This window comes from Mercurialis annua, linkage group LG4 (assembly GCF_937616625.2).
Source record: "Mercurialis annua linkage group LG4, ddMerAnnu1.2, whole genome shotgun sequence".
Lineage (NCBI taxonomy): Eukaryota > Viridiplantae > Streptophyta > Magnoliopsida > Malpighiales > Euphorbiaceae > Mercurialis > Mercurialis annua.
Genome location: NC_065573.1, coordinates 35,955,177 through 35,981,750, shown reverse-complemented (window position 1 = coordinate 35,981,750; position 26,574 = coordinate 35,955,177). Strand labels below are relative to the sequence as shown.

Below are 26,574 nucleotides of genomic sequence, written 5' to 3'. Positions count from 1 at the left end.
TTAATTGATTTACACCTAAGATTTAGAATTATCTTATACTATTATTTATATATGGTATAGTGCTAGATTAATAAAGTTTTACAATAATAAAAAAAATCCAATTAAATCCCATCAGAGAAATGGTAACATTTAATTGTTTTACACCTAAAATCTATCGCAATTATAAATTTATAACTCAATTGTATACAATATTATTTGTCAATATAGAATTGGTATTTTAAGGTCGCTTAATAGATATTTTCATAAAAATATAGTAGTAAATTTTTTTGATTAAAAATAGTGGTAAATTACTTAATTTATATTTTTTATATTAAACGTGTTACACCTAAAAATTAAAATCATAATTATAACTCAAAACGCAACTGCTTCTTAATTAAACTACAATAAAGCCGTCTCAGTTGTAAGCTGTTGATGGTCCCCTGTTGTATATCTCACCCATGGCGTACTTACCCTTCACCTATAAAAGATTCAGGTCACGTTAATAAATTCTGCGTACGTTAGCAACCACTAAAATAGATCCGTAAGAAATACAACGAAAAGAAATCAAAAGATTTCCGATTATCCATCATCAGAATCGTCCTGTTCAACGATTCCGATCACTTCGTAATCTCCGATCTCTTACTCTTTTTATTTATTTACGAGCTTTGATAATCATGCAATTGGAATTCATAACCTGTTTCAATGTTATTTCTCTTGATTTTATTCCGGTCTTGAATTTTTAATAATTTTGCTTGATTTATTTAGTTCAATTTAGTTTGATTGTGAAGGAATTTGAGTTAATTGTGGTGATACTGATTCCTGTTTGGCAGTAGAAATAATAAAACATAATAATTCAATATAAAACTAAATAAATTTGATTTAGCTATTGGTTTAATTAGATTAAGCATTGTTGATTAGTTGTAATTGTCATTGATTGATTGATTACTATGCTTGTTTTGATAGGCTTAATCATAAGGTTGGATTTGGAAGTGGAGGTGAAGTGAATAACATGCATCCTATGGAAAACAAGAAAAAATGTTGGCCTATTGAGAGGAAAGCGCCTTCACTGGTTGATCTTTGTGTTAGTGTAGCTATTAGTAATGTGAGATATTTAGGTGATGTTGGCGAAACGGATTTACATCTTCTCGATCAGATTTTACCACATTGTACAGTGGATCAGTTGACGCACATTGAGAAGAGCACACAAGTAAGGAACTAAGAATTGTGGCTTGTATTTGCATGTAAAAGGGTTTCATAACATATTATTATTAAGGAATTTGATGATTGTTTCTTTGTTTTGATTGTTTCAAATAGGAGCGAGATCTTAGTCCCGTAACTGATAAGTTATGGAAGTCTTTCTATGAGAAGCAGTTTGGTGAAAGAAACACTAATTCAGTAACCGAGAAAATGAGACGGTGTAAAATTTCCTTCAAGTGGATAGACCTTTACGGTGTATGCTCTTTTATCCCTTACATTTTCCTAATCTTTAATCTATACACACATAGATGGACATATGTGAATAAGTTTTACATTTTCTTCAAATAGAATACTTTGTCTTCCAAACATGGTAGTTTTTTCTTGGCGATACAAACAATTGGTTTTTAAGCGAGGGTGAACTTCTTGTAGAGCAAATTGAAGGAACTTGCTGAAAGAGAGGATGAAGCAGTTGCTCGACTTCGACAATCGTACAAAAAAGAAGTCGATAGTATGTTCTTTAACATAAGATATACTGATGTGAAATTGAGTTTTCTTTGATATTTGCATATTTATTTAATTTGATTACATTATTGACGTGTATAAAGTGCAGTTCTTTAATCTTAATTTACATCTGTCCTTGTTACTGTGTGATTTTGAGTGTTTGCAGGAGATTAGGAATTGAGGGTGAATTTAGATGCATTCATAAATTTTTATGCTTTGTAAATTCTAAAGTATTGCAAATTGTTGTAGAAAAACAAAGTAGGCAAATACGTATCTGTACAAAGATTCCACCTTCAAGTAAAAGAAGCTTTTTTGGAGGTAAGATTTCTTGTTTTCTTATGATTGGTGCTCTTGAATTACTTTAAAAGAACTCCAGTTATGTGTTATTAAGACTGGGACAACTTGCAGCCTTTTTCAAGCTGTGAAGCTGATTAGAAGGCTGTGTTTCTTTTTTTTCCTTTTCTGCTGTATAATTAATAAATATTTGTTTGTAGGTAGTGGCCCTGGATGTAATCTTTCCAATGTGAAGAGTAACATAATGAAGAAATCAAAAATAGACTTTCTGAAGAGGTACTTCATTTTATTCCATATGCTGATTTTTGATATTGTGGATCTTGAACTTCATTTTCGTCAAGTACCGTGGTTGCAACAGAAGATGCCTTTAATTTTTTTAAGCATAGCAGTAGGTATAGCTAGTTTCATTCTAGACGTGGTTAATAATTCACATTTAATGTGAAATATGTTTTACTAGTTATAATTTCGAAACAGAGCTCTCTATGCAGAACCACAACTAGAATAACACGAAAAAGAAAAGCCCGAAACTCTAAAGTGTGAGTAACTATTTTATTTTCATGATCATCCAAAAATAATCCCTGAATATAGTCTTCCTTGACTGCATGGGCAGTGAATGAAATGATTGACGATGTTACTGAATCAAATTTATATGCTAGCAAATCTGTACGGCTGCGATCAGTAATCCTTACAGATAAAAAGAGAAAAAGCGTGATGTTGTCAGCCTCTAAATCTGCAACAGCAACAGTTTGAGGCTGATGAAAATTCATTTGGGTTCATGGTTTTAGAGAAAAAAGTGTTACATGATATAATGACTGCTTGTATCTTGCACAACATGATAATTAAGGATGAACATGGACTCGGAGGCACACATTCTTCTCCCCAGAAGAAGCTGAATAAAGGCAATGATTCAAGATGCAATGGAAGTGGCAGCACCAATAGTGGAAAGATTGTGGATGAAGATATTCGATTTCAATAATTTCTTTTTTCGCCATAAATAGATTAAGGATAAAAATGCTCATATTGAACTTCGTAATTGACGAATAGAGCATTTGTGCGTGCAACATAATAATTATGAGGACGAAAGACTGTCAATGTTGTTTCAGCGTGGGAAGTGAAAATTTTGGGATTAGATTGCAATGGAAGTTAGATGCGCCATTTAAAAGATTTAATCGTTCTGTAAGCTTAGTGCAATTATATGAGCAGAAAAGAACAACGAAAGGTTGTGGTCCTAATCGATTTTTGGTTTTACTTCATCAAGATCCCAGTTTGTTATGATTTTAACCCATGAAGAGAGGGAGGAGGATCATGCAAAAGAAAAATAAAGGTTTTAAAGTAAATGAGTTGGAAGTTTCTAACATGTTGATAATCATATTTGAGTGAGCTGTGGACAAAAAATAACAGCTGACAAAGTTATAAAGATAACTTGTTAATGAAATTCAGCGGACAGGTCATGGTTTTGCATGGATTACTGTAGCTTGAAATTCCTTCTGAAACAGAAAATTATCGCCCCTCCAACTTATTAAGCAAGCTTCAAATACATAGGTTTTTGTTCTCAGTTAAGCGTAAATCCAGTTCTGAGAAGCATTGTGTTGATTCCAACTCATGCCAGCACAAGAGATGCTGAGTATTTGCTGCCATTTGTATGTCGCAGTTGGCTGTTTCTTCAAATTCGGAGTCATAGAAGCTGGTGTGGTTGGTCATGCGTCTTGTGGCAATGGAGCCTTGGTCTTTCTGGAATCAGTAGCCTCTATTAAGAATTGGGTATCTTCCTCATTGTATGCCAATGTTGCGTCCTTACCCATCCCTATGCCCTACGTTGCACGGAAACTTTCCAAGTCCTATATTTTGGCTTTTCGTTTCTGTTTTCTTGTAAAAAAATTCTGTTTCGCCGTTTTCTACTTCGTCGTTTCCATTTTCGTGGCACATAGCCTATGTTGTTTCCATTGGTATGGCTTTTCTATGATAATTTATCTAAGTTGCGTAGTCTTTTAAAAACAATGGACATCTTGATTAAGTTTTAAGCAGTTCATTTTGAGGCAATCACTCCGACTCGATGGACGTCAACTATGCTTCTAGTTTTTAGATCATACCATCCTCACATGGATGGCCAAAGTAAGATGTGAATCACACTGTTGAAATAGGTTCAAGACCCTTCACAAGCAATAAGCCAGTTCTAAAAATCATTATGTTGATTCCTTTTTATGTCAGCCCAAAATATGTGTGGTATTTGCTGAAATTTTTATGTTGCAGCTTGGTTCTTTTGACGAGATCAGTTGGCTATTTCTTAAAATTGAGAATTATAGCAGCTGGTGTGGTGGGCAAGTGTCAGTGTAGTAATGGAGCCCTGGTCCTTCTGGGATCAGTATTTCTGTAAAGATTGGGTTTATCTTCCTCATCATGCGTGAATGCTGTGCCCGTCCATATGCCGTTTAATGGTAGGTATATTTGATGATAATATATCGAAGTTGCGTTGTCCTGGAATCAATGTTTTTCACAATAGGATTTTCAGCAGTTAATTTTGGACCAATTACTTAGACTTGATGAAAGTCAACTATGCTTCTAGTTTTGACAAAAGAAAATACTATGCCTTTAGTGGGTTGGATCATACCATCCTCAAGTGGATGGATACAGTTAAGTTATGAATCATACTTTTGAAGTTGGTTTGAGACCTAATGGTTTGAATTGTTATCATGGGCATGTCACAGTCGCATATGATGCCTTTTCATGGTTCTATCTCCAGCAAATGCTTCCAGGGAGGATGTCTGGCAAACACAACTGCATTAACCTTCTATATTCTCAAATAAGTGTGTTTTAGCGTCAAGTGTGTTGCTTCACGCTCCTTAAAACCAACAATAGCAACAACCAGAGGCTGAAACTTCAGTTCATCAGTTGAAAATTCAGTTGGGTACCAAGTCTACAAACTCTACACTCATGGATATAGGGCTACAATTGATAAAGAAATTAGTCTACGAGCTCTACATTCATGGAAAGAGGGATACAACTGATAAAGAAATTAGGCATTTTTAGACTTACTTTATCTCTATATTAATTTACTAGTTTCAGTCACGTTTACTGTTTAAGCCGGTCATGCATTCTATTAATACAGGAAGCAGTTATGTGTCTTTGTTAGTAGACAGTTAACAGAACCAAAGTAGCAATTCTAGGACTGAATTTACGAGACAAAATTCAAAGTATGAAGCACAATTAGAAACATTTTCCAGAACCAATGCTTCTCTCAAACATGTTAAAATGCAGGAAACAAATAAATTCAAACTTCTAATTCACCTAAACTATAATCCCTAACTTGATCTTAATGATCATAGAGAGGCTTTGACTCAAACTAATGATCATAGAAGAGACTTTGAAGTCTTTCTTTTTAAGGATTCAGAAATAATTCTTTTTGAGAAACCACTCGGTTTATGTCCTGTAAAGATTTAACAAAATGAAGGAGCTTTTCTAGAAGTTTACCTATGGTCAAGTCAATATATGTTGGTAGAAAAGGATGAAAATAAGGTACTATAAAATTAGAGTAGAGAATAATGAAAGAGAATATTGTTTCTCCTGTAAGTTTGACTTGGCATAATATATCTATATCTATTTAGGAGTTATAGCGCTGTAACATTTCTTTTTAATTTATTGTGATTCTTGTATAGTTTACTAACTTTAACTAGGTTTATGTATTATGTATAAAATACTTCTAGATATACCGAATAAAATAATTCAGTATTTTTCAGCTAATCAGAGCAGAAGAAAATTATTTTGCTGCCTTCTCTTTTGTTCAAACCCTAATTGTCATCTAGCTGATTTGTTTTCCTCTTCTGCTTTTTGCCTATCTCCAATTCCTACCTAATCCTAAAACTAGATATCATCTAGTCTCAAATGATGTCTACTATAGTTTACATCGAGATTCTCGGTGGCAAGAAATTCTCGACGGTTATTTTCCATGAGACTTCTTCTCCAGTCCATATTAAATTAGATGGAACTAATTATCATGTTTGGTCAAACAATTCTAGAGATTCTTATTTTGGTAGGAAGGAGGATGATTATATTATTATTGGAAGAATGGTTGCACCTGTAGTGGCTGATTCCAGCTATGATGAATGGGAAGCTGAAATGCCCTTGTTAAATCTTGGTTTATCAACTCCCATGATTGATATCTGATGTCACACTTTGTGCATTGTAAAAAATTGGGATGTGCTTAAGAGTAGTTATGTTAATTCTATTTTTCTCAAGTCTATGAATTGATACAGTTCTTTCAATTACGTCAGGCTGGTCTACCTCTGTAAGATTATTACAATTAAATGAGTACAATTTTCATGGAGCTTGATTATCGTAGACGTAATGACATCACATGTGCCACAAATATTGAGAAACAATGGAAACATTACATCTATATGTTTCCTGCAAGGCTTGATGACGATTTGGATCAATTTAGTAGTCGTGTTTTGACTACCTCTTCATTACCAAGCTTGGAAGTAGCCTATTCTTTCGTTCATCTTGAAGTAAAGACAAGCCACTGTGGACATAAAGGAACTATTATGAGGTCTCAGCTATAACTATCTAAAAGAGCATCTCTTAGCCAATTCCTTTTGCTTCTGTGGATTCTAGTGCTTTTAGTTCTTGCTAATGCACTCACTACAAAAGTGTTAAATAGACCATAGATGGGTGGAAGAGGCATGGCTATTGGAAGTGGTATAAATTAAGCAAGCATAAAAGAAAAATTAGAAATCTGCTCTAACTGATATTGTTGACACTTGTACACCTTTCACTTTTAACACCTAATTTGATGACTGTTTCCACTTCTTCTAGTGATTGAATTATTGATTCGAGGCTACAAACCATATGACTAGTAATTCATCCGTAGTCCCTTCTCTAATGTCTTCACTTGTTTAGTAATGTCTTCCCATGTTTGGTTTCTACCGTTTGGTAATGGGACTTCTATAACAATTATAAGGGTTGGAAATGTCACAACTTAGCCTTCATGCACCTAATTTCTCTAATAATCTTCTCTCACTAGTAAGATTACCAAAAGTTCTGATTGTTGTGCAACATTTAATTCTACTCATTGTTGTTTTCAGGACAATCATATAAAGGCGAGACATTCGTAAGGAAAGTGGGAATTTTATTGCTTAGAAGGGGCTAAGGGATGTGATACCGACCTCATAGTGTCCGACTCCCAGGCGAGCCATGAATTGCCCTTGTGAATTATAGCTCGCCTATAGACAAGTCCTCCAAAACTCACCTCGCAAAGTGGTGAGTTCTCCCGGATGCCTAATGTATCGCCTAAATTAGGTTTCTCCACGATGGATCTCATCTCGTCTAAGACCTTGGGAAAGGCAATGTGTGCCCTCATCTGCACGAAATCTCGAAAAACGGGTTATTCACGTACAGAGGAACGTGGGACTAAACCACGATTTGAGAAACAATACCCTATCTCCTCAGGGCCTTTAAATATCACACTACCGGGTTTGGGAAGGTATTCGTTTTCTAGCCCTAAATATTTAGTATATTCATTATCTACCTAAAACCTTTTCGGCTTTTCTATTCTTTGTGCAGGAAGATCACAAAGAGGCGATCTCAGAGTTTTCTACTTGTATCATAATGAAATATGAGCTTAGCCGTGACTTTTAAGTAGATAGAGATTCATGTGAGCATCTTTTATATTATCTATCCCTTTTAATTGTACAAGAATATGCGTTCAAAATATCGTGAAATAGTTCGAGTCCATATTTGGGGGATTGTTTTTTATATTTAATGTATATGTTGCCCAAAAGATTCTTCTAAGGCATTATCATCCCAATTTTTTCGAGTAAAGGGTTAATACGGTCCTTGAACTTGTGATTCATAGTCAAAAAACCCACTCTCAGCCATTTCGATTAATTAGAACAATACTCTTCGTTTTAGGTCAATTAAGGACAAAATAATAAGTTCAGAGACCAGAATGATCCAATTTTGTCTTGATTGACCAAACAATAGAGAGTATTTTCCTTAATTGACCTAAACATTGTCACTATTGTCCTTAATTGATCAAAATGGGCGAAAGCTAGTTAGTTAACCCCAAGTTACAAGTTTAGAGATTGAGTTGACCCTTTGCTCCGTTTTATTCTTATTTAGAGTGTTTATTTTCTAGATTATTTTGCAATGTTACTACCTCTAGTTTGAGTTGTAAATAATGCATTTATGCAAAGAAAACTTAACGTTGGCAAAGGAATTTGAATTGAAAAACTTGGGTGCTCCAGAATACTTTTTGGGTATTGAATTTTCTCGGTGCAAGCGAGGACTTTTTCTATCCCAGCGACAATATATTTAAAAACTCTTAACAAAGATTGTTATTTTGCATGTGAGCAGTAAATACTCATGTTGAAGTGAATTATGGCTCATTTATCCTTACTAACAAAGAGATATTAAAGACTAGTGAAAGAGGTTGATCTATCTTTAGCCCGCATGTGGTGTGGCAATCATATTTTGGTTTATTTGAGGTCCTCTCTAGACAAAGATATTATATTCCCCAAACATGGACATTTAGATATTATAGGTAATATAGACTGAGTTTGGTAGTCCTAAATCGGATAGAAAAGCTACTCGGTATATTTGTCATTTTGTTGCTGACTATCATGCTATTAGAAAGCTCACTTGGTTAAAAATTCTCTTAAAATAATTTAGATTTGGTCCAAGAAATCTGTGGTTTTCTACTATGATAATATTGACGTGATTGAACATACATTAAGAGTGTATAACAACTGGCTTAGATGATGACTCGTGATGTTACTAAGGGCTTGTGAAGCTTTGGCACTTCTCCGGGGTGCCATATCTAGGGGGACACGGCGGGGATATGCACCAGACTTGGAAGATTTCACTCCTATTAGCCTAAGTGGCTCCCACTCACAAAATGAAAAAAGAAAACCACATGTTTTGATCGCAGTTATTGGCATTAGAAAACTTTGGTTGTTTAAGGAGAAAACATGTTGGCATACACAATACCACTGTCGCGTCAAAGAGAAGGAACATGGCGGGAACCTTCCAGGATGGTATTTTGATGAATTTGAAATCTTTCTCAGTATGAATCTTTTCTTAAAAAATCTTAAGTAAATGGGTCTAGGATCCAAATCTAATCAGACAATAAGTTACATAATACCTATTTCTAAATAGAAAAAAGAAAGAGAAATACATGCGAGAACAAAATTAACAGCCACTGTTTTTCTTATTGTTCTCATTTCAAATTGTTTTCAACAAACAAGAAAAAGAAAACCCAAATTATTGTTATTTTATATATTGTCATTACATAAAATTCATATTTTTGCATCTTTAAAGCTTCTATACGAGTAAACATTTATTTATTGAAAAAATTTAATTTTCTGTGGCCCGCCATATCCATATCCTAATTTTTTATTTCTCCCCATTCCCGTATCAATGCTTCATAGCTATCGGCTCGTTTTATACTTCACTATCCAAGTTTGACATTGTGATGTTTGTGCACCAATTTTGAGGGGGAGACTTGGCATATATGGATGTATATCTCTTTAAGGAAATATAGCTGTAATATTCCTAACTAATTGGTTGTGACATCTTATATATGACTTACTTTCAATAGGTTTATGTATACCTTAAAAAGTGTGTATTGCTCGGATAATGGCCTTTGTTTGGATAGAGACTTGTGTGTAAAATTACACTCGACTGTGCGGATCTTTAGGATTTTTGACTTTGTTCATCGGATGAGTAATTATCACTTCTATTCTTATTTATTTTTTTCTTTTCTAATTTTGAGCAGTCCAGAAGTGAAAAACATAGCAGCCATGAGATCTTTGCAAAGAAAAAATAGGTAAAAAAATGTTGTAAATATGTTGCTTTTATAATGTGCCCTTAAACTGCTACCCACAAATACACACTATAACATCTGCTGCTTCCATTACAGTGCCTCTTCCATAACGAAGCCAATTGGTTTTTCTGGAAATAGTTCTGCATCATCTTCTACACAAACAAAGTCCATTCAAAGAAGATTCTAGAGCACGTAATGCAAGATTTTACGCTCTTTTATGGTGAGAACAGTGTATTGTTATCTGTTTGCTTTCATATTTGTATTAATTTGTTTTGGAGTTTAGATTAATTGGCCAAAATAAATGCTCAAGCTCATTTAATTTCAAGCATTTCCATCGACCTGTAACCTTCCAGCTTGACAGGAAACCCTTCCAATCTGTGTAATATAGTATTTTTCTATAGCGGTAACATGCTCATTTGATTGATGCATAACCGGTCGATTCCTTGCTAAGCGAGATCAATGTTGTGATTAGCAGCTGCATCTCCGACATGTTATACTATATAAATTGTAGGCAGAAGGTACAAAAAAAACCCTTGTAGTTTTCATAAAAGTACAGATCAGTCCTTTTACTTTTTGAGGTATAATTAAGCCCTTTTTGTTTTCAAAAAGAACAAAGAACCCCTTTTATCCAGCATCATTAGAAACACTCGTTAATGGCTGACATGTCTCTCATAATCATATAGGAAAAAAATTCAAAAATAACTTTAATGTTTAAAATATTTACCAAAAATTTGAGGGGTTAAGCGTCCCAAAATTAAACTAAAAGGGTTTATTTGTTTGATTTTAAAACAACAAGGGTTTAATTGTTCAATTTTAAAAATATGAGGGCTTAATTGTGCCCAAAAAAATAAAAGGGCTTATTTATACTTTTGAGAAAAAGTCGAGGGTTTTTTTGTACGTTATGCCTAAATTGTAAGTTGTAACTTATCTTGAATTGAGGAGAGCATATAATCACTTACATCAGAGAAGGAATATAAGCTATAACCCTCTTGAGATTTGGTCAAGTTTATTATTTTTCTCATGTATTTAAATGTCATGATGGAAAAAATAATTTTAAAATGCAGAGGAAAATAAGTAAATTTGAATATTACCACTGTGTTAGTCTATTAAGACTTATAACTAGAGATTTTTAGTAAATATTTATTGAACTTTTTTAAGTTGAAAATTCAAATTTGACAAATGGGTACAATTAAAATAGAAAATATAAAATGAGGTAAAATTGATGATTTTGAAAATTTAGGATATAAGCAAAAAAATTAAAAAGATGAGGTATCTTTGAATGACATATTATCAAAGAAAAAATGCGTCATTTGAATTATTGTCACATTGTAAGTTATATTGAAAATGTTTTTTTTTTTCGATGTGCTGCATATACATTATCATACCCGATTTTTTTTTTAACAAAGGTTATATTTCATTGAAAGTAATTGGGAGGCCTATGCACTTAAATAATGATCAACATTTTTAACTTTTTTTATTTTCGGTCAAACATTGCCAACCGTCAAGTTTGCCGTAATTTTGATATTTGCATTTAAATGTATCAAACTGTTTTATTTTTTTAAAATATCAAATACTCTTGATTTTTTTTGTCATATATGACCAAAGTTATTAATTATATCAATTTTAGCCTACTTTGACAAGTATACTTCGACAAAAAGAAAAAGGTTAAGTTTGATCATAAACGAAAAAAATGAAAAATATTCGGTGTTCAAAATATCTTTTTCTCCAATTATAAATAATAATCGAAATTAGGCTAAAATGGACGGTTTCAAAAAGTTTGACTACAAATAAAGAAAAGTCAAAAATTGAATACTTTTGAGTGATTAAACCTATTTATTTTTGATCGCCCTCATTCCGTATATTAGTTCTTTCTCATTTTCCGTCTCGTTTTTGTGGATTAGCATCTCGAAATCCAATTTATGAAAGGTAATTTATTTTTTCTTCAAATAACCATTAATGTAATTTTTTAATCTATTAGTGTTTGATCAATCAAAAGATTTTTTTTTAATTTATGGCTTAGAGATGTCAATTTTTGCAAAATTATAATAATAAAATTTAAAGGGCATCCAATTAGGAATATTTGATTTAAAAAAATTAAACCATTTTATTTTTTTTTCTTATCAAAATTAAATTATAATTGACGAAATTAAAAAAAAATTAATTCTAAAAAGGAAAAGTTCAATTTTTTCTAAATAAATAATTGACTGCAAGTGAAATTTGTTTTTAAATTCAGTTAAATTTGACTTTTTAAAAAATATTGGACTGTAAATGAATATTAAAGAACGAGAATGTTTGGAAGACAATTTAAACTTAAATTTGTAAGACAATTGTAAATTAGACAAGAAAGTTCGGAAACCATTAGTAAAAGTTAAAATAAATTACACTCAAGCCCACACTTATGTTATAATTTACCAATTCGTCCTTTCTTTTAAAAACAAAACGATATGGTTACCGATTGTTGTTTTTGTTTATTTTTAGTTCTTCGTTTATTTTTAATATTAGTCCATTAAATCAGAGGATTCAACTAAAATATAAGATTTCAATTTTATTTTTAACATATATATATATATATATTTATAAGATTCGATTTTCTTAATAAATTCCAATTCATATGTTCTATTTTTCTATACATAAATTTTTTTAATTGATTTTCAATGTTTAAATATTTTTGCTTTATTTACTTCTTAAAAGATTAAATGCACCATAAATCAACAGCTTTCTGTGTTTTTGATATTTAACATGAACTTTTTAATTTTTTTCAATTAAGATTTCATATGTATTTACTTTAAAAAAATAGTGTCATTTTACATATAAAACGGTGTCGTTTTAATTTAAATCGGTGCTATTTTACATTCAAAATGGTATCAGTATCTTTAATTGCACAGTTTTGAAAATTCATATACTTTTTTGCCGAAATTAAAACAGCAAAAAAATATTATATATATAAATAAGTACATAAACTTTTTAAAAAATTGCAATTAAAGCCACCTATTTCTAATTAACTATTTCAGCAATTACTTAGTATAAAAAATAAAATATCAAATTGTAATAGAGATATATATTCATAAACAAAATAAATTTATCTCTAATCTACTATTTTAATAGATATTTAATATTTAATATTTAAATATAATTAATAATTATATATATATAATGTAATTATATTATTTGACGAGTTAAATTACGAGTCACGTGTGAAACAAATAATACAAGATTAGTAAATAGTAGATTTGGCTTTACAGCTACTTGCCATAACTCACGCCATTACATATACTAGCTGCCATATAAAAAGGTTTCACCATTGAAAGGAGATCTAGGGTAATTTTTTTTTCTCAGATCCGGCCAACGCCGACCTACCTATCCCAGCCACCGCTTCTTTTCTCTACCCATAGCCATTCTATCTGCCGTTTCCGATCAGTTTCGACGAGGAGCCTTCCTGTATGCACCGCTGTTTTTATCAATTTGGAGGAAAGAGAAAGTAGATCTCATTTTGCTCCCTTGGAATTTCATAGCTGGTATGTTATTATGAATATATTCATTAGTATTATTTTTAAAAAAAAAAATTTAAATTTTTTTTCCTATAGTTTGATTTGAGATTTGTAGATAAAAAAATTTCAAAAATCAATTTCACTACTAAGTAAAATAAAAATGATGAAAATTAGTGTATTTAAAAAATTTATCTCTTCAAAATTTTATTTTTCTTTAGTTTCTAACTCTAACATCTTTTTCTTTTTTTCAATTTTTAATCTTTATTTTTCTCATTTTCCACCTCTTAAGTTTTTTTTTATTTAAATTTTCAATCTCTAATATCTTTGATAATCTTAGAATGTATATCAATGAATTTCAACCTCAATCCTAATTGTTTGAACTATTGGTCATTATTGTTAGAGTGTTTATCCTTTACATTGATTGTGCTATGCTTATATTTACAATAAGCAAATGAGAATTTGCGATAAAAAATCTTCTATTTATAATTTAACTTTTTTATTGTAAATTTTTTCACATAGCTAACGTATAATTGATTTGTTGTACGAAATACAAATGACATGATACAACAATTGCGTACAATAATTTTTCTTATTGTTAATTCTATAGTTTTTTTTCTTTCTATAAAGTAAATATCACTTTGTATTATAATCACTTTTATAAAATAGTGAAATTGGCAAATAAATGTTAAAACAAAACAACGTGGAATTTTCCTTAATTTTGGATTTGAGTAATGAAAAACAAATTAAGAATTTGGAACGTTTTCAATAGAACAAAAGATCAATTTACCACCGGCATGAAATATTAAGAAAGTTTGTCAAGAATTTTGGTCAAAATAATTTGATACTTTACATTTTTTTATTCAATCCCCTTTCCTTTGGTTGCACCCTTATGTGTGAAATTCATGCAAATAATAAATGGATGAAAATGTTAAAAAGCATTACTTTTTATTTTTATTTCTTATATTAATATTTAATGATTTTCAACTATCAATTATGACTGTCATATTTTTCAAAAGTACTAAAAGTACATGAGTTTGAGGGTATTTAAATTACCACATTGTATCTATGGAGAGAAATTATTTAGTGACTCTTTTCAAAAGGTAAATTTGACTTTGTAATATTTCCAATGATCACTTAGAGCACTAGACACAAGGTTAATCGAGGTCAAAGTACATAAAGCATAATTATCATAAAAAATAGGGTTAATTTCATAAAAAATCACGACCTTTAAAAGTTGGCATTTAAAGGCATGATTTTTCATTTTGTTTAAAATCTATAATTAAAGTAAAATTTGGTGTATTTTTTCTGACCAAAAATTACTTATCATATATACTCTAACTGAAAGATAATAATATTTGGCGTTCATTTATAATTTAGGTCTTAATTAATGGTTTAATGAAAAATTTAGTTAAAAAAATAAACTAAAATGATAGATTTGAAAAAAAAAAAAAAATTTATGATTTTATATGACAACTTTTAAAAGTTATGATTAAAATGAAATTTCGTGTAAAGGTCGTGATTTTTTATAGAATTAATCCTAAAAAATACATGTCCATTAATATGAGATTTTGAAGTTCAAGAAAATTGTTAGATGTGGATCATCCCACATTAATTTTGTGTAAATGGATATATATTAATATATTGATTGAACATCTCTACTTATTACTAATTTTTTTAAGATAGAATTTAACATGGTATTAATCTTGTCTTTTTACATAATTTGAAATTCAAATTTGGTCCACCCCACTCAATGCATGAAAGGGGATTGATTGCACTGCCCGGTCACATTATGCCTGAGGAATAGTCTTGGAAATCGGACAATCTCCCATTTATTCTCTATGTAAATGTTTACGTATTTATATATCAGTTGAGCATCTCTACATAGTATTAATTGGTTTTAAGAAAAATCTAACAAAAATAGGCATTAGGAGGTAAAGAATTTTAATATTTTACATTTTATTAACATGTTTTACATTTTCTATGTTGAATTTTGAACAAGGTTATGTTTACGTATTTATATATCGGTTGAGCATCTCTACTTAGTATTAATTGGTTTTAAGAAAAATCTAACAAAAATAGGCATTAGGAGCTCAAGAATTTTAATATTTTACATTTTATTAACATGTTTTACATTTTTTATGTTGAATATTGAACAAGGTTACTAATCTTGTTTATCTTACATTTCAAATCCCCCTTATTGCTCAAAGTTTTATTGATTTGATTCTTAAGGTTTGGTGTTGTAAAAATTATACGAGTATGTGTACTCATAATTTGTAGAATACTTAAATTTATTATTAAGTATTGTATTGAATATTTGAATAAATTTTTTCGATCAAATTTTCTAGATGTGTGTTGATTTGTGTGTATTTTGTTCAAGTAGCTTGTAAGTAACTTTAGATCTCATAGCAATGGATTGAAACGGTTAAACTTCTAATCCTCGGTTTTTAAATAGGATTCCTTCAAGTAATTTTGTATGGTTGTGTTTTTATAATTCCTTTGATGTTATCCATTTCTTTGCAAATTGTATTTATCTTACGTGAAAATATTTCAATTTTGTAAGATTTACTACTTCAGAGTTGAAACGTAGAAGCAAGTGTAACTAGAATGAGGCTTTGTTATATGACTTGATGCATCTGATTTTTATAAGGTATATTCTTTTTAGAGTGAAAAATGTATTTTGCAGGTGTATTCCTACATTAAGCATTATGGAGAAGTATAATCTTCCATTTAAAGTGGGCCAATTAGCAGAGGCAAGATCTTTTATTTCGGGTTATCGTGGTGCATGGTTCCGTTGCAAGGTATCTTCAAATTTGAACACTCTATATATGACTCATATTGCTGGCTAATATTCCGACATGTACAACTCTAGTTACAAATTATAAAATAAAGCATGAAATTAATTGAATGTTTGGTTTCATGACTGCTATGATCATGAAACCAAGCAAATTCCTTTTAAAACAATGGAAAGCTTATTGTGTTTAGTCATTGTATTATTATGATTGTCCTTTTGTTAGTTAACTTGTTATTCACACAAGTATTTTGTTGCAAGTGACACATTTTATTGTGGATAGAAATGGAACTTTGATGGTTAAATTATTATTTCAGTTATGGACATCTCGGTCAATTTTGAAGTAGTAACTACACGAGAGGTTTTTGGACTCTAGGTTTTTCACATATTCTAATCAAATTTACCATGGTATTTATTGATGACTCAATATGCTATACTTTAGGTTTCGAGTTGGTTGAAAGAAAAACCCGGATGAAATTGACTTTGATTAGATTGAAATTAAAACAAATAATAGAGGACTTAGCTAAAAGATATGAAGAAATTGAATGGGCATGAGAGTGCTGGGAAAATAACATATAATGGAGTTGTACACTTGGACTCATCTTGCAGAAATTCAATTGGCTGATATTGAGTATTAATCACCTCCACTTATAAGTCGTTTAGTTTTTATCTATCCTTGCAATCTGAGATTCACTTATATTTTCCATTCTTAGTTTTTCTTCACTTGCCATTTCAATGTTCAAGATCTTTAACTGTCAGTCTCTTTTGCTAGTCCAATTCCAAATCTTCAAATATTAATCTAAGATCATCCGAGTTTTAATTATTTAACTTTCTAATACCATGAAAGAAGCTGTCTTGAAATTGTCGAGTCTAGTGGCACATGATGAGCTTTGAACTAATTTTATACATGGTTAATTACATATTAAGTCACTGCATTTATATCTTTTTTAAAGTTATTCATGTTCTTTAAAAGTTGTCATTTAAAAAACCACTATTTTTCAAGTTTTTTCCAGATTTATAACCTTCCTAAAATCCAGAAACTTTGAGCTGACTGGCAAATAAAAACCGATGTGGCAGAACATGCTGTTTTCTGTATATGAAGGTTTAGGGTAGTTTGCGATAAATATTGATAAATTTGAAGGGTTGTAATAAAATTATTTTTTTTATAAAATTGATGATTTAATATGCAATTAACCCTTGATAATTACTTTGCCACGTGATGGTTTGTTTGCCTAGTCAGCTCAAATTCGCTGGATTTTAAATTGGTGTTTGATTTTTATTCTTTTAAAAGGTGGCAGTTTTATATGGCAATTTTTAAAGAGCTTGATTAAATTGACAATTGATGGTAAGATAGTGATTTAATAAATAATTAACCCTTTTATACAAAACTAATCGTCTTGTACTACTCTCATTGCCCCTTCACTTATAAGTTTCTCCGTTTCCTTCTAATTTTCTTGTTAGAGATAATAATACCTTCATAGTTTAGGCTCATCGAACAACGTGATTTTAGGTGAATTGGTTATTTTATACGATATTAGTATGTGTATCATGGAAAGATCTAGAGTTCGATCTTTTGCAACTCACATTTGATTAATGAGATGTACAAGGTAAAGTTGGCCTATGTCTGTTCACGCTTCTAGCCTCCTTGGAATCAAATTCCGAGCCTTTTTTTTATTCGAACATTTACACTCTTAATTTTCAAGCATTCTCTTCTTTTGAATGTTTAGTACATGAATTATATTTTTTAAACCCATAAGTACATTGACACTCTTAATTCCAGCCTTAATCAAATTGATCTATGGGTTTGCGTTTCTAAACCCATTGCATACCGACTGACCCAAATTTTATGGTCTTCTAATATTTACTTATTAGGCTAGTTTAAATATTATATAAATGGAATTATTCGACCTGGTACAATATATCGGCTCTAATTCGTCTAACTTGGCCTACTAAAGTTTTGTCTTTGTCTCCGGGTAGCCATGAAAGTTAGATAAGTCTGCTATACTTATGCTTTCCTTTTGTCTATGGGTAGCCATAAAAATTAGATAAGTCTGCTAATATTATTTTAATAATACATTTACATCGTTTTTATTGAGTTTAAAGTGCATGTTTATTTCATTGCTTAATATATGTCTTGTTATTTCAAACATCAGTTAATGTATGGTTTTTCTATCAGATTAAAGAAATAGGCTGTAGAAAAGGTGAGGTTGGGCTTGCTGTGGAGTACTATGATTTTCCAGATGATAGTAAGTTACCTCTTTGTATTGGTCCATTGATGATAGTGATAGTATTTCATGGGGAATAGTACAAAAAAGTACCTTATGTGTTTACTTTGTTTTGACTTTTGTATGTGATTTCAAGCATGACAAAAAGAGATACGTGTTTCTTTATATTAACAACTCTAGTGAAGTGTACCATTAGAAAAAGTTGATGTGGCTACATGATGCTGGTGTGTCACACCCAATTGCTGACACGACAAAGTAGTGGTACTGACATGGCATTGAATTGATGAATATCATATGCAATGTCAGACTCAAAGTACCATATCATCAACTTTTAAAAGGTATAATTTATAAATACCTAAATATGTTAAGTGAAAAGTGTGCATTTGTTTGCTACGTAAAAGGCCATATACAGAATATTTAAAGTATTTTGTATGTCTTACAATTTTTATTATAATCATAAGTTATTTGTACTAATTTATGCATATAATTTTTCTCATATTTTTCAGTGTTGTTTTATCTAAAGAATGCCACTTCTCCTTCCAATACAGTGTTCTAGCTTTACTTCTATTTTATATCATTTTATTTTGCTTTTGTTATTTTTTTAATTACCATGTTCTTGTTTATAGAGGTGCAATGGACAAAGCTTTATCAAAAGCTTAGTAAATCTAAGGCTAAGGATCCAACCTTGATGATTCGGCCATGCTTTCCTCCTATTTATCATGAAGGTGAATTGTCAAATATTAATCACATCTCAGAAGTAGTGGTTATATTGAATGATGCTTGGAAGGTGGGAGATTTAGTAGATTGGTGGACCGATGGCTGTTATTGGTCTGGAAGGTTGATTGAAGTATTAGGGCCTGAGAAGTTTCGGGTAATATGCTTGTGCTACCTATTTATATTCTCAAATTAGCTTATCCTATAGTATATCTGCATATAATATATTGGGTACTTTGTATAGTGTAGTGTTATCTAATACAAAATAATTTAAGTACATGTTCTATTACCTTATTCTTCATTTATAAATGTGCTTGGCTGTCTAGAGGGACAAAAAGCATGCACAACAATGTGCTTGGATAACAAGTGATAAAACGGTATGATCTAGCATGAAGCCTTCTCATCATTTTAAAAAGCATTTTAGCCAATCATGACTTCAACTAGTTTATAATGGTGAAGGTAAACCATTAAATAACTAGTTCTGGTTACTGTAAACATGGTTGTACTCAAGCCCATTTCCTATGCATGTGGGCTCTTATAGTCTAATCTATTTATAATTAATAACTCCCACCTAATATCAATTAATAATTCTAATAAAAAGAAACCCTATGGGTGATTTGATGAAGCATATGTGTTGTTGTGCAACTTTTGCGGATGCCATTGGAAAGATAGATAATGTTTCAATTAGAGGCTAGTGTTTTAAACTACTTCGGAAGTGGATTGCTAAGTTATGGAGGACTGAAAGTAGAGTATACAATTGGCAAGCTTAATAAGACTCATGATAGGGAAATTTTCAAAAATTAATACCCTCTGGTTTCAAGTTTAGACATTTGAGAGGTGAAATTTTTCGAATCAAATGAGTACCTTGTGTTTCATTATTTTAGTTATAACTTATAATTCAACTCAATTGTGCAATTGTCCATAATATTGGTTAGATTTAATATAAAACATAAATATAACATCATTTCATATGTGAATTGATATTAAATCAATTCTTATGGAAGCCATAAATATGTATGGATTTAATTTAATAAAATTGTGTTTGTAATTCACTATAATTAGTAAAATTATGCTTTTGTAATTTATTCTAATTCTAAATTATATTTTCAGTTTCTAAATTACTTAATAAATAATCACATAATTGATTTTTTTTTTTAAATTAAATGTTATAATAGAAATTTAACATTATTAAGGTTAAGTTCTAAAAGATGAAACACAACACAAGGTACTATTCCAATGCCTTAAGTTTCAAAACATCAAAACATAGGGTATTTTTTTATTGTTTTCCCTCAATAATGAGAAGGGTGGAGTTGGATGGATGGAGTTATCTTAGATGCCAAGACTCTTAGTTAAAGACTTTTATTTTTTGATAATTTCTTAGTTAAAGACTTACTTCAAGCTTCTTGGCTGTACCACCATTCAAGGAGGTGGGCGGGGAATGTAATAGAATTGCTAGCCATAAGACATAACAAGGTGAATGCCACATGTATTCTATATAATTGTACTAAAACGTAAGTAGGTTAGGGGAATCTTTTACAGAGATAATGGTGCTAGGGTAGGTGAGCAGACGTTTATTATGGATAGAGTTTGTTGTGATCAAGGAAAAGGTTAAGGTTGTATCCAATTTTTAAAAGGCAAGTTTAGTGAATGGCTAGTGAGATGATTTGGTTGCAGAGGCTGTAGCCAATGATGCTTCGGTGAGGAAATGGATGTAGTCCGTAAAATGCACTTAAGAGAGATACAAATTCATGTAATCGACCCTAACGTGCTAGAGACTGAGGCCTTTTGTTGTTAGGTTGAGTGGTCTGTGTTGCAAAATAACATTTGAAAGGTCTCTAGGTGCTTATTTTGTTTTACTTGGAACAGCTATATTATCTGACTGCAGTTTTGACCATCTCCTGATGAGTAACATTATTTTGCAATTTAGTTAATTGACTTCTACCATATCTTTGGAAAATTTTAATGCGAAAACCATATACAACAATTATTTTTTAAAACAAATGAACACTTACTTTCTAGAACATAATTTCTATCATCCTTTTTTAAATAGCTGTTAACTGCTACACCGTTATTTTTTTGATGCCTTACCACTGTTATTGTCTCTGTAGATCGAGTTGCTTCCCCCTCCTGCTGGTGAAGGATCATCTTATGAAGCTTCTTGTGAAGATTTCCGTCCTTCCTTGGATTGGTCTCCTCATCATGGTTGGACAGTACCTGTAATTACTATGACTCCCTTATATTTTTATGTCCATTTATTTCAAGCAATTCAGGATGTTGGAATGGTTGTACAAAGTAACGTAACACTTGGCTCCAAATTTTTGCAGTACCATTGATATGATTCTTCAGTATGGATTTTTGTCATATGTAAATGTATCCGGTCTTAATTTATATAACATTCTCATTTCCTATGCCATTTATATAGCCTTTTGTTTGTTTTGCGCTTGATATTTCTTCTCAACTTATTTGCTTTTGATACTATCCTTGTTGCAGGAAAGCAGTTGCTCTTGTGCTCGGCTAGTCAAACCTGTCAATCCAGGTAAGATGGCTGGAGACATACACTTTTACAAGCTTTATTGTCTAAACAAATTATATACATTTTGAATTTAGGTGTTTGGTTCTCCATTATCTTAATTGGTTCTGTCGATAGTAAATAAGATAGCCGCCAATGGTATGTAACTTATTGTTAATAGTGGTTTAAACTTTATCCTATATATATGCATTTTGTTTTCCAAAAAGGTCCATTAATATATTCTAGGGAATCAAAAGTTTCTTAGTGCAGAAGATGTTATGGCCTCGTTATGGCCACTACTTGTTGTGTATGGCTGTCATAGTAAATCTTTTCTTATAATGAATGCATATTTTCAAAACGTAATGTCTTTTGACACTAGAAGGAAGAATCCTTACAGTATTGTCTTTTCTCTTGGGGAGCATTTTACTTAGTTCTGTTTGAGTTGCTAGGTGACAGACTTTACTCTCATTGTTAAATCATGTGAGCTTTTGCAAACCCGTTTGGTATGTGGTAGACTACATAACTACGTAACTTTTAATAAACATGAATACCATAAATAAAAAAAAGGTAGCTGTTACTATCAGGTACCTCCCTGAACTCGCCTCTGTAGTCATTGAATATACTCGTGATGTCAAACCTTGGAGGGTTTTTTGTTGTTGTGATGAGCGAATTTGTCAAAAGTGTGAAGAATAAAGTCCTCTAAATGTGCATACATAATCCTTGTGAAGATGCTTGCATGTGATATCAAAGTTAAAGAATTAATGTAAACTGGTGTAGATGTTTGAGGCTTATTTTCATGGTAGGAAAAATATGTAAAATCTTATTTAAAATTTTAAAATGTAAATGATGTCTCGGTTTTGCTGCGTGGTTTTTAGATAAGAAATGTTGCTGTGACATGAATGTTCGACTGGTTTTTTATTCTTGTACAAATCATATGAAACCCACAAAAGGAAAGAGAACGATGGCAGTTCTGATCATTTGATGTTCGTTTGTTGTAAAATTATTTTTGCTCATTATATTTTGAGCTGTGATCATCATTTGATCATCAGCAAATGATGTCAAGCTCTGTCCCCTATTTCTTATTCTCGTTCTCTTTTGCAATTTCATTATAAGATGAACTTACTGACATATGAATGAATTTGGTTACAGCAAGTGCTGTGAATGTGATGAATTGTGAAGGGACAAAGACGTGGGATGACTCAGTTTCTTCTGATATTTCATCTACTCACTTACCGCCTTGTGAAAGATCAAAGGAAATGGCAAAACGTCCTTTGACCAATATTTTATGCACGGAGAAACGATCAGTGGAGAGCAGTCCTGCATGCACGAAGATGCAACCAGTGCAGAGGTCTATATCATGCATGGATGCACAAACAATGGAGACAAAGGACTTGCACTGTGGAATTGGTAAATCTTTTTGTTCAGATAGTGTTTCAAGTTTGTGCTCCCAAGGTGCATCAGCTGAAGTTGTAGAAAATACAGCTGGAGAGCACAATTACAAAGGCAATGTTCCATCCAAGAAGCCGAGAATTGATAGAAGCATTATGTTGAACTCTATGTCCTCTAATACTATAGAAGCTGCAATTATGGACTTGGAGGAACTGGTAATCCGGGTTAGATGGATGAAGGATATTTTAAAGTTTGGAATGCCTCTGCCAGATTCTGTGCAGCCTTCTTGGGAGTTTGTGGAACACCGCGGCTCTTCCACCCAAAAATAAGTTCCTGTGGTAAAGGTTAGTTCATATGCAAATTGGCTTTTGTGTGAAAATATTTAGCTTTTGGATTGTTTGTCAATTACTTTGCATTTTTTACTGTAGTACTGAGCAAATGGGGATGAGATTTGAAATTTAAAATTCTTGATTTAGATTGAACTTCTAGAAAATTTTCTTTTGTGAGGTTTCTACCCACATTACAAGGTCGGAATCTTTTGGCCTCTGGTCGGGGGAACAATTGAAATGCGAGATAGCATTCTTAGGATTTGGTCATAAAAACTGGTTGTCACCTAAATGATTTTTAAATTGCTTCACACTGTAAAGGCTCTCCTCAAGACTTCGGAATGTGGTTCTGCCATTAACTGAGCCTAGCCTAATTTAGAATGTTCGAGCCTATGATTATGTTTTTGTCACGAAGACGGGATGTTTCTGCATGACATGTTGATATTATGGGGAATCAATTTTTTTTTGGAAATTTTCATGTCCTAAAAAATGTCCTCATTTTAAGAAAAAAGTGTTATTTTAACGTTTCCAAAATCTTAAGCTTAAAAAAATGTTTCCAAAATGTTGTACAACTAATTTTAACAACATATTCCAACAAACTCATCATACAAGAAAAAATATGCCCCTTGATTTCTTGAGCTTTTCTCATTCTTTTTCTTATTTTCTATTTTCATTTCAATTTTTAAACTCTCTTTGGGTTTCTTCTCATCCACTTTTGTTCGCCCTTGGTTTCATTTCATCTTTTATAAGTGGAATTTTTGTGATGATCTAGACATTTCTATCTTTAACAATTGGATAAGAAGTATGGCGATGATCATCACCAAAACTATAGGGGATCATTGCCATTCTTCTTAACTTATATTCTTGGCAGCTTGTTACATAGATAATCAACTCCAGCCCCATTAAGGACTTCCATAAAGAAGATTCTGTAATTTTCACATATCATGTAGAAACCAAACCTTGCTGAATCTCCTTGCAAATAAAGTGACAATCAATCTTAATTTGGTTCGCCAATGAAGACTGAATTAGATGCAATATAGAATGCAACTTGGTTATCACACCACAATTTAGCTGATGTTTAGACTTTCAAATCATCTTCACTTTGAACTGGTTGGCCCTCTGTTCTGGATTTGACCAATTCTGATCCAAATTTGACCAGGCTGGTTCCTGGTCTGTGGCCAGGAGCAGCTGGGGCTTTGCTTGTATAATCTAGTTAGTTCAACCACTATTTAACATTATCAGTATAAACTTACTTTTCATAAAGCACCTTACATGGTATCCTAATCTGTTTTGAGTTGCAAAATAATGTTTTCAAATTTGATGATGCGATCAAGTGCAGTTGATTTATGTGAATCTTTACCCTATCTTATATAAAGTCGTTGTACCAATAATATCTCTTGCCAGTTCGGATAACATGTAGAAAAGGCTTCCAAATATTCATTCTAAAATGTAAGTTTTGTGCGCTTATCATGGCAGTTTGTCTCCCTATGAGATAAATTCTCTTATAATTGTAGACTATGGTGTTTTTGTGGTGGCATTGCATTCTAAACTCAGTTGTTTTGATCTCAATGTATTCCAAGAACATTGTTTATGATTTATTTTTCTCTTGTAGCTTCTGATGTGTCGTCGTTTTTTTTTTTTTCATGTGATCAAAATGGATGATAGAGCTGAGAATCTGTCATCTCTGCTATAATTCTTTGTTTTTCTTTTGATATACTTGTTTTTTTGGAGCTGTGTGATGACTAGTGACACTGATGGGTAAACAGTTGCACAATAAGTTGCTTTTCTGAGAAGTAAATGCTGCAAAAATGTGTTTTGTAGAATTTTTGATCTTCCTTCTGTTTGCTAATCCTCTTGCAGTGATTAATTTTGGAGATTTTGAAGAAATTTTTGCTGACTAGAGATTGACATGATTCATGTCAGATGTACATGTACTAGTTGGGAAAATTTTAAGCAGGAATTGATAACTCAGTTTTTATCCCGAGACTGTCTGGTATACTGCCTCGTAGAAGCCCACGAGTGAGATCACACTGATTTTACCCGAGAGTATCTTGGTAATTTTTCGGCCCTAGTCCTTGAGCATCTTTCTTCCATACAAATTTTATATTGACTTATGCAAGATATGCTACGTGCTTTTTGAAATTCCTAATCCTTGGACATCATTCTTCCAGACAAACTGTATAATATTAATGCAAGTTCTCCTACGTGTTCTTTTGAAATTTTACTGTGATCCATTATGATTTTTGTATATTGATTGCAGGCGTAAACTTGAATTTTGGAAGCCGAAGGTTACCCATTTCATGGGAAAATCATAGTTCATGCCTCAAACATGTAAAGCTCAAGTCCTGAAAAATGATTCCGAGGACAATTATTGTTGTACACCATTCAATACCCTGTCAACCATTTTTGTATTATGGGTAGAGCATGTGCCTGAAAACCTACAGGTAGATTTTGGTTGGGATCTCTGGAGAGAAATTGAGTGAAACTGATACTCTCATCATTTCTTGTATGCTCGGTAGGGTATCAATGAGCTTCGTTATTTGTCTTTTTGTTCGATTCTTCGAGTTTTTTTCTCTAGAGTTGCTCCGTCTTTAGCTACTTTATATTGTTGGATGAGAGTGATTATAATTCATCCTATACTGAGAAGTGAACAAAGTAAGTTTTATTAAAAAAAAAACAAATAACTATATACAACTCCATCGTTCAATATGATAGGTGGATTAACAAAAAAAAAAGAATTCTCTTCAATTTGGATGTCTAATAGCAGTGGATTTGACATTCCATCTTATTATCATAAAACAAAAATCATAGTCTTTGTTGTAATCTTATATTCTTGATTATCAATTTTTTTACCATTCATGGTTTACAAGCTCTTGCCAAGTTAAGATACAGTAAAATCCAATTTAATGGTCAAATTCAGTTTAATTTTAATTTATTGTTTTTTTCGAATCATAATAAAATTGAATTACCAATAAGTTTTTTAGTATTCACCATGGTTGAAAATTCATAACATGTGCAAGTATTTTAAAAATAAAACTAAGTTTGTCAGATATTTTATTTTTTATAATAATCTTATGTTATTAATAATCTGATTTAGTAGATTTTGAGCTAAAATTTAATTCTTAAATAAATTTTACAAAAATGGAAAATATTTTATACACATGATATAATATTTGAAAATATAAAAAAATGTAACAGATTTAATCCAAACAGTTTTCACTTCTTAAGACTAAGATTTTCATTTATGTAATTTTGATCAAATTACTATGAGACCTCCCGCATATATTATAATTAATAATTTGATACCTTTTATTTCAAAATCTTATTTAATGGCCGTTCACTTTCAAA

The 26,574-nt window shown here is 31.5% G+C and overlaps 2 protein-coding genes across 5 annotated transcripts; both read left to right on the top strand.

Moving 5' to 3' along the window:
- The first annotated feature begins 394 nt into the window (after nucleotides 1-394).
- Nucleotides 395-10,187, top strand: LOC126677394 (elongin-A). 3 transcript variants are annotated; one of them, XM_056105428.1, is made up of 8 exons: nucleotides 395-603; nucleotides 943-1,186; nucleotides 1,294-1,431; nucleotides 1,606-1,684; nucleotides 1,927-1,995; nucleotides 2,172-2,247; nucleotides 7,528-7,618; nucleotides 9,740-9,790. In XM_056105428.1, exons 2-7 carry the CDS (start codon nucleotides 989-991, stop codon nucleotides 7,571-7,573), a joined length of 606 nt encoding a protein of 201 aa, XP_055961403.1. In that variant the 5' UTR covers nucleotides 395-603; nucleotides 943-988; the 3' UTR covers nucleotides 7,574-7,618; nucleotides 9,740-9,790. The 3 variants fall into 3 exon arrangements, with proteins under 3 accessions (XP_055961403.1, XP_050227937.1, XP_050227935.1); XM_050371978.2 differs by lacking the exon at nucleotides 7,528-7,618 and adding an exon at nucleotides 9,884-10,187 and having other exon boundaries at nucleotides 397-603; XM_050371980.2 differs by lacking the exons at nucleotides 7,528-7,618; nucleotides 9,740-9,790 and adding an exon at nucleotides 7,050-7,475 and having other exon boundaries at nucleotides 396-603.
- A 2,819-nt stretch (nucleotides 10,188-13,006) lies between these two features.
- On the top strand, nucleotides 13,007-25,780 carry LOC126677006 (uncharacterized). 2 transcript variants are annotated; one of them, XM_050371421.2, is made up of 10 exons: nucleotides 13,007-13,302; nucleotides 15,959-16,073; nucleotides 18,240-18,309; nucleotides 18,915-19,159; nucleotides 21,111-21,218; nucleotides 21,493-21,538; nucleotides 22,661-22,918; nucleotides 22,994-23,244; nucleotides 25,087-25,280; nucleotides 25,487-25,780. In XM_050371421.2, the coding sequence occupies exons 2-8, from the start codon at nucleotides 15,981-15,983 to the stop codon at nucleotides 23,227-23,229; spliced, it is 1,056 nt and encodes a 351-aa protein (XP_050227378.1). In that variant the 5' UTR covers nucleotides 13,007-13,302; nucleotides 15,959-15,980; the 3' UTR covers nucleotides 23,230-23,244; nucleotides 25,087-25,280; nucleotides 25,487-25,780. The 2 variants fall into 2 exon arrangements, with proteins under 2 accessions (XP_050227378.1, XP_050227377.1); XM_050371420.2 differs by having other exon boundaries at nucleotides 13,009-13,302; nucleotides 22,661-23,244.
- The last annotated feature ends 794 nt before the right edge of the window (nucleotides 25,781-26,574 follow it).

What these genes read in the sequence shown, in the direction of transcription:
- LOC126677006 (XM_050371420.2), top strand. Translation starts at nt 15,981, where the DNA reads ATGGAGAAGTATAATCTTCCATTTAAAGTGGGCCAATTAGCAGAGGCA. An exon ending in GTGCATGGTTCCGTTGCAAG is followed by an intron (nt 16,074 to 18,239) that starts GTATCTTCAAAT and finishes TTTTTCTATCAG; the next exon opens with ATTAAAGAAATAGGCTGTAG. An exon ending in AGTCAAACCTGTCAATCCAG is followed by an intron (nt 21,539 to 22,660) that starts GTAAGATGGCTG and finishes ATTTGGTTACAG; the next exon opens with CAAGTGCTGTGAATGTGATG.
- LOC126677394 (XM_050371978.2), top strand. Translation starts at nt 989, where the DNA reads ATGCATCCTATGGAAAACAAGAAAAAATGTTGGCCTATTGAGAGGAAA. An exon ending in AAAATAGACTTTCTGAAGAG is followed by an intron (nt 2,248 to 9,739) that starts GTACTTCATTTT and finishes AATTTTGAGCAG; the next exon opens with TCCAGAAGTGAAAAACATAG. An exon ending in TCTTTGCAAAGAAAAAATAG is followed by an intron (nt 9,791 to 9,883) that starts GTAAAAAAATGT and finishes CTTCCATTACAG; the next exon opens with TGCCTCTTCCATAACGAAGC.